Here is a 14,192-nt window from a genome sequence, read left to right on the forward strand (position 1 = left end):
TCCGTGAATGTGACAAGAGCAACCGCCGCATGCAAAGTGCTGCATATGCATACCCAGATGCCCGACGTACAACATGTACGGTAAGCATTCCCAACCACGGACCGCTGTCGAATGGAAATTCCCGAACCCGAAAAAACTCCCCCGGGACGCGCAACCTATTCGGAGGATCGTTGCCGCCGCCGCGCAGGAAATTCCCGCCCCCCCTCTGTATGAATCTAATACCATCGGCTCCAAAACGACGATTTCGACGTTATTGATTTACGTCCCATAGACCATGGCGTCCGGAAACGGAAACGACCGTGGAAGAGTGACCGCGAAATGCATCCGATTGAGGGTCGCGGGAGAAGCCCCAAGTCGGAAAGACTTTGAAAAACAAGGAGTTCGTTCTTACTTAGTATCCCTCACTTGGCACCTTCTCAGAGGATAATTGCTTTCGGCTCGGCGCACAAGAATCAGCAGACATTCAACGGGGCACTTACTTGCAATTAGCAACGCAACTGGACGATTTGCGGGCAAACATTTTCCTGGAGCAGGAAATGAAGCCGACACCACAATTCAAAATAGACTCATTTTCCCCCCCGAATCGGTCAAAACGCAACATTAAAAATGAAGTTCAGTGTACAAGACTGAACTTAAGTACAGTACTGTACCGTATTGGCGTTATTTTATAAGCAGTGCATTTTTTGGACCATGTTTTTGCATAGTCCGATTCATATACAGTACATGTTCTAAACACTGTAGTTTTTGTTAATAAAAAGGTTTTGGACGGTATATTTTTGCATTTTATTGCCCGTGTTACACATGTACTGCATTTTGTTAACATACTTGAACGTTCACGCAGGACACGTACCGCCGTTTCCCGCAAAAGGAAATTCCGTGACACGGAAAGATGGGACAACGCAAATAGGATTCCTCACTAGGGAATGCTTACTGCACTTGCTCACGCACGACTATACCTGTGATGGGAGACCCGCCGGTCTTCCTGGGATCTGACCAGGCAAGGTAAGCAGAGTCATGACGCATGCTCATGACCTGCGGCGGAGGAGGCGCGTCGGGAACATCTGGAGAAAAGCGCAGATGTTTGCATGTGGGAGAAAGTCCGGACAAAAAGGCCCAAATGACTGAAGAGGTATTACTTACTGAACGGATGCTTTGCAATCACGGGTTCCGACTTAAGCCCCTCTCCGACGCCGTATTTGTTCTCGGCGCAGACTCGGAAAATATATTCCGTTCCCTCGTGGAGGCCAGTTACCCTCATGGTGTTCTTGTCCACCGCGGAGGAGACAGTCACCCACATATTGGTGATGGAGTCCCGCTTCTCCAGAATGTAGTTTGTGATGTCCGAGCCGCCGTCGTCTTTGGGCGCCGCCCACTTCAGTGTGGCACCATCGGCAGTCACGTCCTGGAACTTGACCGGCCCTACGGGGACGCCAGGCTTTCCCACCACCCTGAGGGAGAAACCCGGTCGTCACCGGCGACAAAGACCAAAAGCGCGGCGGCGTGTCGATAGAGGCACGCGAGTCCAACCTGATGAAAATGGTGGACTCTTTGCTGCCGGCACTGTTCCTCAGGATGAGGGTGTATTTGGAGGCGTCACTCCTCTGGCAATCCCTGATCAGTAGAGTGGTGTTGACCGCAGAGGATTCGGCACAAACACGTCCTGTGTCTGTCAAGTCTTCCTCCTCCCCTTTCTTCCAGGAAACTTTGGGCGTTGGCTTGCCCATGATCGGAATCTTCAGACGCACCGTACTGCCTTCTTTGGCGACGTAGCACATGTCGGGAAGTTCCCTCAGGTCGCAAGTGGGATGAACTGTGAAAAGGAGCGTCCACACACTCGACTATCGCCGGACAAACGGAAGCCAAGCGTGACAGTCGATAGGAGAGCGGCATGAAAAAGGAGCCCGTGTGAGTGGTTCTCCTTACCGAGTTGGTCCTTGGCAACGACTATCAGCTCCTTGGCAGCACTCTCGCCAGTGTCGTTCACAGCTTTCACACTGTACTTGTACTCTTTGCCCTCGACCAGATCTTTTGCGCTGTACTGCATGTTCTTCGACCTCATCAACTCCTTGTACTTGTCGTCGCCGTTGAGAACCCCAAGCACATAGCAGATAATGCGGCTGCCGCCATCGGTCAGGGGTTTCCTCCAGCTCAGAGTGCAAGAGTCCTTGGTAACCAGCAACGTCTTGAAGTCCATTACGGGACCAGGCTCCTCTGTATGAGTTTGAAAGGAAGGGTAAGCAAACGGCGGTGAAAGGAAAGCGAATTAAAGCAGGTGAAAGTCGCCGGGTCACACCCACCGGACGCCCTGACTGAGTCGGGAGTCTCGCAGCACTCTCCGGCGCCAAGCTGATTGACGGCCGACACTCTGAAGCAGTACGAGCGTCCGGCGGTTAGGTCTGACACCTTCAAAGACGTCTTGGTACAATTGTTGGAGACCGCAGACCAGGCCTTCCTCTCAGTGTCGCGCTTCTCCACGATATAGTGGGTGACCTCATAGCCGCCGTCCAGCAGGGGAGCGTCCCAGTAGATGGAGGCGCTGTCCTTTGTGGTCTCTTTCACCATCAGGTTAATCGGTGGCCCTGGAGTGTCTAAAGGAGGAAAAGGAATGAGGAGAAGGTGTGAGGCTGGCTCTACCGCAAATACTAGCTCTTATTATTCGTAGGAGCGGAAAGGGTTTCCTACCGAGGACCTTGACAGTGACGGTGTACATCTTGATGCCGGCCACACTCTCCAGGTTGAGGATGTATTTGCCCGCATCGTATCTGTTGACGTTCTCCACCGTCACGGCGGTGTCACATTTTGTGGACTTTATGATGATGCCTTGGCGGTCCTTGATGTTGGTGTTCATCTTGGCCCAGCTCACCTTGGGCGTGGGGCGACCCTTGATTGTGGCATGGAGCCTCATGGTGGCACCGGCTCGCAACTCCAGGCCCTCCATTAGCTGGGCGCTCAACTCTGCCTCGGGGGGTACTAGAAGATCATCAAAGGGTTGTTTCCACTCACTTGCAAAAGCTGTGGCACCGCTCGTGCTTTTCGACACTCTTTGAATAATGTCATCTTGCAATCAGGGAAGGTACCTTGAAAAATGAACTTTGGCTTGCTTTTGCAAGCGTGACTTTGTTGAATTACGTTCGAATAGCGCTCCGACAATCGGATTTGCTGATACTTTATTGGAAGTTGATGAGAGTGCATCGAGCCTTCACTCTTACTGATGATGGCCAATTGATCATTGGTCAACAAGAGCCAGTTTCAGACTATGTAAAAAAAAAATCTCTCTCTCTCTCTCTCTCTCTCTCTCTCTCTCTCTCTCTCTATATATATATATATATATATATATATATATATATATATATATATATATATATATATATATATATATGTATAGCGAGAGAGAGAGAGATTGTTGTTCTCCTCTTGCTTGGATATTTTCTACACGGTAGTATATGCCTTCAGTCCTGCATGCCACCTTTTTGTATTCAAACATACGGACGGGAGAAAATAGTCAAGAAGAAAACCCACCTATGATGTCTTTTGCGATGTGCTTGCCGGGCACCTCGACCGGTTCGCTGAAGCCAACCTTGTTGACCGCCGTGATCCGACACTGGTACTCGGCCTTGTGAGTGAGGTTCTGTACGGTGTAGCTGGTGTCCTGCAAGTTCCTGGGAACGTTGCATCTGGTCCAGTCTGCCATGTCTGTCCTCCTGCACTCCACCAGGTATCCCAAGACGGGGCTTCCGCCGTTGTTGGCCGGAGCATTCCAGCTGAGACTTAGGGTGCTGGAGGTAGTGTCAGTCACGCACGGGTTGAGCACCGGGCCAGGAGGAGCTGCGAAAGTGCAATTTATCCCATGTTAGAAATAGTTACCAATAAACAAATTCAACTTTCAGAGCTCGCAAAACTCACTAATGGGATTCTGCGCAGTGGTAGCATCCGAGGGCTCGCTGGGTTTTCCGAGTCCTGCCGCATTGACAGCAATTACTCTGAATTCATATTCGACTCCCTCGCTAAGACCTGTGGCATCAAAAGTCCTTTCCATCGAAGGCTTCCTGTTCATCTTGGTCCAGTTCATCTCTTTGGTTTCCTTCTTCTCGAGCATGTAGCCCAGAATGGGGGACTTGCCATCATCGGTGGGTTCCTTCCAGCTTACCGTCATGGCATCCTTGGTGACATTGGTGATCACCGGGGCCTCGGACGGGCCAGGGACAGCTGTTACATACATACATACGCATATCTGCGTTTGACTCGAGAGACTCAAACGATATTTATGTGAGCGAGACGAAGCTCTCCACAAACTGCCTAACTACGCAGGTAGAACTTCAGGTAAGGAAAGGTCAAACTCACTGAATGGGTTTTTGGCAACCACAGGAGCCGTGATGAGACTGTCTCCGACCCCCCACGTGTTCTCGGCACGGATTCGGAACTGGTATTCGTGACCCTCGATCAACTTCTCCACATTAAGTTCAAGATTTTCACCCTTGATCTTCGAGGAGACCTGAGCCCAGGTAGCTCTGCTGGTCTCACGCTTGTCCAAAATATAGTTAGTCACTGGGGCTCCTCCATCCTTCAGGGGTGGCTCCCAAGACAACTTAATTCTGTTCGCAAACACTTCGACGTATTTGCAACTGGTGGGTGGACCGGGCACATCTGCGCAAGAAACAAATTCCACATGCGTCACGGGACTTCAATAACCAAAAACACCGGCCGGAGAGGGCCCAAAAATATTCACCCAAAACGGTAACATGGATGTCAGCCGTCTTGGAGCCACTCTGGTTCTCTGCGAGGACGGTGTAGACTCCGGTATGCTCCTTGGTGACTGAGGTCATCTCCAGTCGGAACTGGTGTCTCTGTTGAGTGATGACCTTCCCTTCACTTGACCTCAGACTATCATCACCTCGCTTCCATGTGACCTTCGGCATTGGCTTGCCAAACACGTCAGCCTCCAAGAGAACCGAGGTTCCGGCCTTCACCTTCAGACCCTTCTGCATCCTGGCGTTAAGTTCTACCCTTGGGGGCACTGCAATACGACGAAGAGACACCAGTTTATCAGCCGTCTAACCTTTAGTTGTACGCAAAGAGGTTATTTGGCTGCGTGTCTCTCACCGTTCTCGGCACAGACCAGTATTGGGTCGGTGGGCTCGGAAGGCTTGCTAATGTTGACGGCGGTTTTGGCAATGACTCTGAACTGGTACCGCAGGTCTCGCTCCAGCCCGGTCACAGTGTACTCCTCCCTTGGGACGTTCTGGCAATTGGTGTTACAACGCACCCAGGTGTCCCCGGGCACCCGCATGGCCTCCACGTAATAGCCGATGATCTTGCTGCCACCGTCGTTCTTGGGCCGGGCCCAAACAAGAGTTACAGAGTTCTTGGTCATATCCAGAACTTCCGGCTTCCCAGGGGTATCTGCGACACAATGACTTGATGAGAAAGAGTGACCCAGGTGAATTTGTTCCAAATTTGATGTCATAAGTTAATCGGGAACCCACCAATGGGTGTTCTCGCAGTGACAAAATCGGTCTTCTTGCTCGGCTTGCCCTGACCGGCACGGTTGATTGCCGACACCCTAAAAGTGTACTCCAGGCCCTCGATCAGGCCGGCGCAGGGGTACTCAGTGGTGCGTACGACGGTGTCATTGGCCTTCACCCAGAGAAGGCTGTTTCTTTCTTTACGTTCAATGTAGTAACCTGTGATGGGGCTTCCACCATCACTTTCTGGCTTGTCCCAGGCTACAAACATACAGTCCTTGTTTGTCTTGTTGATGTGACAGTTAAGTGGTTCGCTGGGAACATCTGGTGATAAAGAAAAACAAGAACAACAACAACAAAATCAAGCCCGACACTTCCTGTCAACGGAGCAACGTTTAATGGCCATGTGAGGAGTTTTAGGAGCTGCCACGCACTAATTGAAGCCTGAAGAAAAAGCGTAGCTTACAGCCAAGAGACAATTCTTGACACGTGATACGAGTTCATTGGGAGAAAGTGACTTCCTCCCGATACTGAAACCTACCAAAGGGGAACTTGGCGATCATTCTATCGGACTGGATTGGGTCCGACACCCCGTAGCGGTTCTCGGCACGGATGCGGAACACGTACTCTTTCCCGGGTATGAGCTTGCCCAGTCTGCAGCTTGTCTTCTGGCAAGACGACACGGCGTTCACCCAGTCACCTCTACTCACGTCGCATTTCTCCACCACGTAATTTGTTATTTTGCTGCCTCCGTCCTCCAGCGGTTGGCCCCAAGATAGAGAGCAGGCATCCGAGTCAATGTCGCTGATCTCCACGGGACCACCGGGAGGTCCGGGAATATCTACAACACGCATAGATCAACTCTGTCAAGTTGGGATGTTCGACGCCACTCTTCAGACATACACAGGTACGAACGAGTACTAATCTTACCAACAGTTACTGATCTATATGCCGTGAACCGATAGCACTAGTGCTTTTGATACACAGAATGCCCCCCTCCTCAAGAAAAGAAATAAAAAAGAAACAATGACAGGTCGTTTTGTTGTCCTTAACATTTTATGACCTTTTTCCTGGCCTGCCACTGAAGGCCTTAACTCGAACTGTGCCTGTGGTCTTCCATTTCCTCACTAGCTTCCTCATTGTGGAAACCCACAGCTTAAATCGTGGAGCTAGCTTTTTTTTGGTATAAGTATTTTGTATTTTTTGTATGATTTTTATTTACGTATAAGATAACTTTCTATAATAATTGTAGAAGTGTATCGAAACCTGTATCCTTCTTAAGGTTAACAAAAGAAAAAAAGCGATAAACTATCAACACGTTTTTTTTTTTACAGACTTTATACATGTTACAGCTTAGTGCCTCAAAGTGGCTGAAACTAAAAATAAAAATATCAAAAAGTTATTTCAGTGCACTTATACTTTACATGACAAACACAAAGTCTTTCCTCTGCGGTCACCGCACCCCGTCTGGCGCCCCCTCCCCGGGGGGTCCGCCCCACTATAAATCAATAACACAAGGGTGGCCTAATTTACGTACCGGACTACTTTTGTTTAAGTAATAATCGCACACGTTGTCCAAATCCTAAAAACGCCCTTTATTATGATATATTGAACTGAAATTGCTGCTCCGAGCAACTAATGAGTTAGAGAGGAAAACGATCAGGGGTGCCCAAACCCTTTCGTACGACTGTAAGGCCAGGTATGGGCTCCGCACCGATACTCGGTACGGGTTAGGTCCGCCCACCTCTACTGCCACGCGACATGGGATTTGGCGGGTCCCCGGAAGGAATAAAGCTTGAACACCGACCTCTGATGACAATCTTGAGAGGCTGGGCCACCTTTGCGGAGCTGTTTTCGGCCACGAGGCTGTACTCTCCGCTGTCCGTTCTTGAGACATCCTTAATGATCAAGACGCACAAATTGCCAGAATGGTGCACGGCCAGGCGGCTCGAAGGGACCAGCGGTTCAACGCCACACATCCATTTGCAGGTCGGAGGAGGCTTTCCAGAAACGACAGCCTCGACCCTGAGTTTGGCTCCAGCCCTTTCGGTGACCGTGTCCGGCATTATGATCTTCGGCTCCACTGTGTTACCAGAGAGGGGAATCAATATTTTCGCGGCAGGGGCGGGAGGCTCATTGTCAAGAACTGATCATATCGATTCGGCGTTGGAACTCACGCATCTGTTCCTTGATCTCGATCGGCTCCCTGGTCTCGGTGAACGAGCTCAAACCCACCATGTTCTTGGCGGCCACTCTGAACTTGTACCTCTTGCCCTCTTTCAGGCCACTGATACTGATGCTCAGCCCCTTCACAGTGGTATAGGCATTCCAAACCTCCTTCACAGGTTCGTCAGCCACCGCCTTCACGACCGCAGCCAGTAGAATTGGAGGGGCGGCTTTGCCGTCTCCTAACATCTGCGTTCCAGACGCACCGAATGAATGCCTTGCACACCGCACTTTTGTCCGCATATCAATTTAGCAAGAGCTTGACAGCACTGGCGTAAGGATGATTGCCAGTGGTCAACGGGAAGTGAAAATGGCGCAAAAATCACAAACCTCCTCTTGTGCTGGCGGTGGTGGAGGCGGTTTGACCTCAACGTACTCTGTCACGTAGCCGTCAATCTTCGCCCCGCCGTCCCTTGCGGGCTTCACCCAGCCAATCGTGGCACTGTTTTTTGTGACCTCTAAAATTTCGATCTTTTCGCAAGGATCAGGTTTGCCTGAAAACAATTAAAACCAAATAAGAATCCGGAGCTCCATTTTGATGACCGAAAACGGCAAGCGACACCACACATGGCGGTGTGCGTACTCCTTTCATTTGGCACAGTGTGAGTCGGAGTTCATACTTACTGACTGGATCGGAGGCGAGGTAGGAAGTGGGTGAGACCCGGGGAACTCCTGAGCCATACTGATTGACGGCCGTCACTCTGAAGTAGTACTCCGTGCCTGGGACCAGACCGCTGACCTTGAAGGGAATCTTGCCTATCTCGACTCCCGCCTGGACTGTTGCCCATGTCTTGCGATCTATTTCCCGCTTCTCGACAATATAGTGAGTGATCTCACTGCCACCGTCAACCTCCGGCGGGCTCCAAGACAGCATTGCTGAAGTCTGCCGGATGTCAGAGGCCTCCAGAGTCATCACAGGCCCTGGGGTGTCTGTTATAGGGGCATGAAACGGATGCGGGTTTGTTTGCAAGTGCAGCGAAACGGGCTCAGAGCCGTGACGGAAAAATGCAGGTCATACCGAGGACCTTGACGTTGACAAACACAGCCTTTTCTCCGGCGGAACTCTGCACGGTCAGACAGTATTTGCCGGAGTCGTCACGCGTGCTATCGGGAATGACCAAGAAGGTCATGGTGTCGATGATGTCGACGTGACCCTTCCTGACGACATTATCGATGCCCATCCTCCTCCAAAGGACTTTGGGAGGTGGTCTACCCCTGATGGTAGCGCACAGTCTGATTGGACATCCAGCTCTCACCGTCAGCCCCTGCCTTAGATTTGCGTCCAAATCGATTTCAGGTGCCTCTGTTGAAAGCCAAACATTCAATGACATAAAATGGCAGGTGATGAGTACGGTCAACTAACTGAGCGGGCAACCCAAATGGATCCTCACCAAGTATCTCCTTGGGATTCACGGCTGCCTCCATGTCACAAGGCAGGCTCATGCCCACCTGGTTCTGAGCGGACACTCTAAAGTCGTACAGAAGTTTCTCATCCAGACTTGTGACGGTGAACTCACAGAAGACAAGCTGAGCAGCCACATTGCAGCGTTTCCAACTGTCCTCCCCTTTCTTGCTAGCTCCCTTCACCCTCATCTCAACAACGTAGCCGATGATGGGTGCTCCGCCGTCGAACACCGGCTTGTTCCAGCCTAGCGTGACCGTGGACCTGGTGCTGTCCAAGACCTTCATGTTGGTGGGCGGTGATGGAGGCTCTGCAAAAAAACAAAACAAAACAAAAAAAAACATACGTGACCAACCCACGCAAAACCCGACAAGGAAACCAATGCAGTCATACCGATGGCGTCCTTGGCAGAAACGGCGCGTGAGGGTTTGCTCGCGCTGCCGACGCCAACTTCGTTGACAGCTTTCACTCTGTATTGGTATTCGTGCAGGGGCAGCAAGCCCGTTACGGTGAAGCGAGTGGTTGCCATCGCCTCCTTGTTAACGGTGGACCACCTCACAGCATGCTCCTCCTTCTTTTCCAACAGATACCCAGTGACCGGCTTTCCACCATCCGTATCGGGCTCTGACCACTGCACGGTCATCTCTTCCCTGGAAATTTTGGTGACCTCTGGCGCTTCGGGTGCTCCCGGCACACTGAACTTTGTGCCCGCTACAATGGGCTCGCTCTCCACCGCAGGGCCCGGACCCATTTTATTCTCTGCGCGAACTCTGAAAATATATTCATTTCCCTCAATAAGACGAGTCACGTTGGCTTTGTTGGTGATGACGGCATTGGAGTGGACGGACCAGATGCCCCTCTTGGTGTCACATTTCTCAATGATGTAGTTGTATATCTCACAGCCTCCATCATCCTCTGGGATGTTCCACGCCAGGTGGCACCTGTCGATGGTAACCCCCGACACCTTGAGGTCCCTAATTGGCCCAGGTCTGTCCAATACATTGAGCTTGGCTTGTGCAGAGCACGCCCCTGCACTGTTGGTGGCACTGACGACATATTTGCCGCTGTCCAAACGCCGGGCGGAAGTCAGAAGCAGCTTTGAAAAGTCGACGCCCATTTCCATCTGAACCCTGGGGCCCTTTTTAAGCTCTTCGGCGCAATCGTCCTTGGTCCATTTGACGTCAGGCTGCGGTTTGCCCTTGACCGTTGCCTCGATGGGAACGGAGTCCCCGGCCCTCACCACTAGGATTCCATCCAGTTTTAACTCGATCTCTGGTTTGACAAGCTGCTCCTTGACTAGGACTTCGACTGTGGTCACCCATTTGCTTTCACCGCCGTCATTTTTTGTCTGGACTCTGAACTGGTAGACCTGGTTTTCAAGGCATCTGTCAGCCATGAAATAAGTCTCTTTGATGGCCCCCTTATGAAGTCTCTCCCACTCTTCAGCCCCCTTTGGCCTCTTCTCTACGTGGTAACCCAGGTTACGACTCCCTCCGTCGTAGTCAGGCTTCTTCCATTTGAGGAAACAGAAGGTTTTGCCAATCTCAGATATGTGGAAGTCGATTGGTTCACCAGGTTTCTCGATGGGGTCAACCGCCAGCACGGCCGTCTTGGTCTCAGTGGGTGGTCCAATGCCGATTTTGTTTTCGGCGCTGACGCGGAAAAAGTACTCACAGCCCTCCGAGAGAGGGGCCTTCATCAGGCGCTTTGTGCAGTCATTGGAAACTACTGTCCAACCTCTCTGGCTTGGCTGACGGCACTCAACGACGTACTGGGTGATCTCTGTGCCCCCATTGTCCTCTGGGTTCTCCCAAGACACCATGCAGGAGTTTTTGGTCACGTAAGCCACCTTTATATTCTGGCAAGCTCCGGGCGTGTCCAGGACATTGACAATAATGGTGGCTTGTGCCTGTCCACTGCTGTTCTTGGCAACGATGGAGTATTTGCCGTAGTCGGATCTGACGGCATCACTGATGACCAGTTCACACAAAGGATAACGGTTGTTCAGCATGGTGCGCTTGTCCCTGGACAAAGCTCTGGCATCCTTGGTCCACGCGATCTCTGGGTCAGGTCTGCCTTTAACTCGGGCGATCAAACTGATGATCTGCCCTGCCCTTACAGTCAGAGAGTCACGGCACGATACATCAACAATGACCTCTGGAGGAACAAGAATGTCCTTTGCCAGGATGGTCTCGCTCAGCTCCCGGGGTTCACTCTCTCCGACCTTGTTTGCGGCTCTGATACGGACCCTGTATTCCATACCCTCGATGAGACCTTGTATTCTGTAGCCACACATCTTGACGAGGTCCTTGTTAATCCTGTCCCACTGAGCAGATCCTGACTTTTGAATCTCTACAACATAGCCAAGGATAGGACTGCCTCCATCGCGAGTCGGTTTGGTCCAACAGATATCTGCATAAGATTTGCTCCAGTCCTTCAGTTTAGGATTTCCGGGAGGTCCTGGCTTGGTGATGGGCCGGGTGGCCTTGATGGGATCGGAAGTGAGGGACGGCTCGCTGACACCAGCGATGTTCTCGGCAAACACTCTGAACTCGTAGCTGTTGCCCTCAAATAGACCCGAAACTCTGTATCTGAGATCCAGCACAGGTGTTTTGTTGACACGGATCCACTTCCCTGTCATCTCCCGGCGTTCAATCACATAGCCACTGATAGGACTACCCCCATCGTGGTCGGGCAGGGACCACCCCACTGTCACGGCATTCTCTGTGATATCAGAGCACACCGGGAGGCCTGGTGGCCCGGGAGGGTTGAACATGTGCTTGGCGATGGTTGGAGGACTCTCAAGCCCGGCGCCAATTCCAACCTTGTTCTCGGCACGGATGCGAACCACGTACTCGCGACCCTTCTCCAGGCGTGACACCTTGGCTTTGGTGCTGATACCACTGGAGCTCACAACTGACCACGGCTCCCACGACTTCTTCACATCCTTCTTTTCAACCACGTAGTTGGTGATGGGTGTGCCGCCGTCATCCTTGGGTGGCCTCCATTGTATCATCATGTGATCAGGGGTAACTTCTAAGATGTTGATGGGGCCAATTGGCGGTCCTGGAAGATCGAGCACAGTGACGTGCAGGGCGACAGTCTTGGAGCCTGCGGGGTTGGATACAGTCAGGAGGAACTCCCCAGAATCTCCCCTCTTGCACTCTGGTATGGTGAGAGTGGTGGTGGCTCCGGTGGATTCAATATTATAGTGACCCTCCGATACGATCTCTTTGCCATCCGTCATCCACTTGGCAGTGGGGATTGGGATTCCCTTCATCTTGGCCGGCAGAACTATCGTGCTGCCTGCCTTAACGGCAATTCCCTCAATGAGCTTCACGTCAACTTCGATAGCGGGTGGTACTGAAAGACAAAGAATAGAAAAAAAAAAAAGCACCCGTGTGATGCACGTCAACCAAAGCCCGTTGCGGTCCTTCTCTAGTCCGAGCCAATGACGCCTTACGTGTTTTTTCCTGACAGGTGATAGGAACGCTGGTGTCAGGACGACTCACGCCGATAGCGTTCTGAGCCATTGCCCGGAAACGGTAGGTCTTGCCTTCCCTCAGACCGGTGACATGCGCATGGTTACTGCTGACAGTCTTGTAGGGGACCCAGTCCTCCTGGTTCTCTTCCTGGTACTCAATGATGAAGCCTGTGATTTCACTTCCGCCAGTGCGATCGGGCCACTCCCACTCCAACCACACCTCGGTTTTTTCTGCGTCAGTGTGGTGTAGGTTCTTAGGGGGGCCAGGTGGATCTAAACAGCGGGGACAGATGCTCAGTGTTCCGAGTTGCAAGCAAGAAACAGTGGTACCTTGACGCAGAACCTCCTCGATTTACAGTGAACTCTTTTACAGCCAACTCATTAGCTGTTCGATGAAATAATAGATGTTATTCAATTTTCTGCTTTTCTGATTATCGGTCCTGCTCGTCACCGACACCTGTTTCAGAACACCACTACGAGTCTTGGTAAACGAACTACCGCCCTGCGGGAATCAGCAAAATTTCTTGGCATTACACTCGAATCACCTCCCTATTATACTCTGAGAAGAGCGTTTTTCACCTCTGCGCAATGGCTAAGACTCGCCCTATTCTATCTCCTAGCGATGCAGGGAGGGTGGAACAAACTCATAGCGTTTCAACTTATTCAATCGGGCGAGCTGATTTAAGCCACGGGTCAATTCAGTTGAATCCAGAACTCAATTGAAAAGAAAACGCTGTACGGAAAAATGCCGCGTAGCACTCACAGAGAGGATCAACGGCCTTGATGGGAGTCTTTGTGATGACATAATCACTCCTGCCAAACTGGTTTTCTGCTGCAACTCTGAACAGGTACTGGATTCCTTCCATCAGATACAAGGCCAGCAAACTCCGCTTCTTATTGGCTGCAGAGACCGGGACCCACTGCTCAGCGGCCACATCCTTCTTCTCCACAACATAATGGGAGATAACAGCGCCACCGTCGTCCTCTGGAGCTTTCCACGTCAAGTAGGCAGATTCGCTGGTCACCTCAGAGACCACAAGGTCTCTCGGGGGCGTAGGTTTGTCTGAACCGGGCAAAGAAAAAACGGAATTGGAATTGAGCCAAAGAACTCTTGCTCAAACCCGGGGTTGTAAAAGGAAGAGTAAAAACAGCATCTCAACGACAAATCTCAATGTTCTTAACTCACTAAGAACCAGAACGGCGACTGTGGCTGTTTTCTTTCCGGCGGCATTTTCCGCCGTGAGAGTGTAGTTGCCGGAGTCAGAGCGGGCACATTTGGGGATGAGGACTTTGCTGCCATTGGATGTGACAGCCACAGTGATATGAGCGGGCATTTCGCCATCGTTCTTCTTCCAGCCGACGGTGGGTGTGGGCACGCCCTTGATGGCGGCACTCATGGTGATGTCGGTGCCCAGCATGGCCAGATGCTCGCGTGCCATGTTGGCATCCAGCAGCAACTCTGGTGCCTCTGCAGAGGAAAACAGAAAGGAATTGAGAGTTCATCGAGCGGCGCTCAGGATGTGCTGTGGAGAAAAGATTGAGGGATGGATGGATGGATGGATGGATGGATGGATGGATGGATGGATGGCTGGATGGATGGCTGGATGGATGGATGGAT

At 51.5% G+C, this 14,192-nt stretch overlaps 1 protein-coding gene across 1 annotated transcript in view; it reads right to left on the bottom strand.

Annotated features, from left to right (window-relative positions):
* The window catches only part of ttn.1 (titin, tandem duplicate 1), a 125,802-nt gene that overhangs the window by 44,370 nt on the left and 67,240 nt on the right, over positions 1-14,192 (bottom strand). The window contains 23 exon segments of the mRNA XM_088414990.1: positions 957-1,061; positions 1,141-1,448; positions 1,528-1,810; positions 1,924-2,211; positions 2,298-2,588; positions 2,683-2,970; positions 3,520-3,825; positions 3,904-4,206; positions 4,342-4,644; positions 4,727-5,014; positions 5,101-5,400; positions 5,484-5,786; positions 6,004-6,303; positions 7,270-7,545; positions 7,640-7,877; positions 8,019-8,182; positions 8,313-8,618; positions 8,707-8,991; positions 9,080-9,400; positions 9,484-12,453; positions 12,554-12,847; positions 13,338-13,637; positions 13,761-14,042. Of these exon segments, the coding sequence (XP_088271116.1) occupies positions 957-1,061; positions 1,141-1,448; positions 1,528-1,810; positions 1,924-2,211; positions 2,298-2,588; positions 2,683-2,970; positions 3,520-3,825; positions 3,904-4,206; positions 4,342-4,644; positions 4,727-5,014; positions 5,101-5,400; positions 5,484-5,786; positions 6,004-6,303; positions 7,270-7,545; positions 7,640-7,877; positions 8,019-8,182; positions 8,313-8,618; positions 8,707-8,991; positions 9,080-9,400; positions 9,484-12,453; positions 12,554-12,847; positions 13,338-13,637; positions 13,761-14,042 (9,102 nt within the window).

The sequence above is a fragment of the Hippichthys cyanospilos genome, chromosome 5 (genome assembly GCF_059441005.1).
Source record: "Hippichthys cyanospilos isolate Australia breed blue-spotted pipefish chromosome 5, RoL_Hcya_1.0, whole genome shotgun sequence".
Taxonomy (NCBI): Eukaryota; Metazoa; Chordata; class Actinopteri; order Syngnathiformes; family Syngnathidae; genus Hippichthys; species Hippichthys cyanospilos.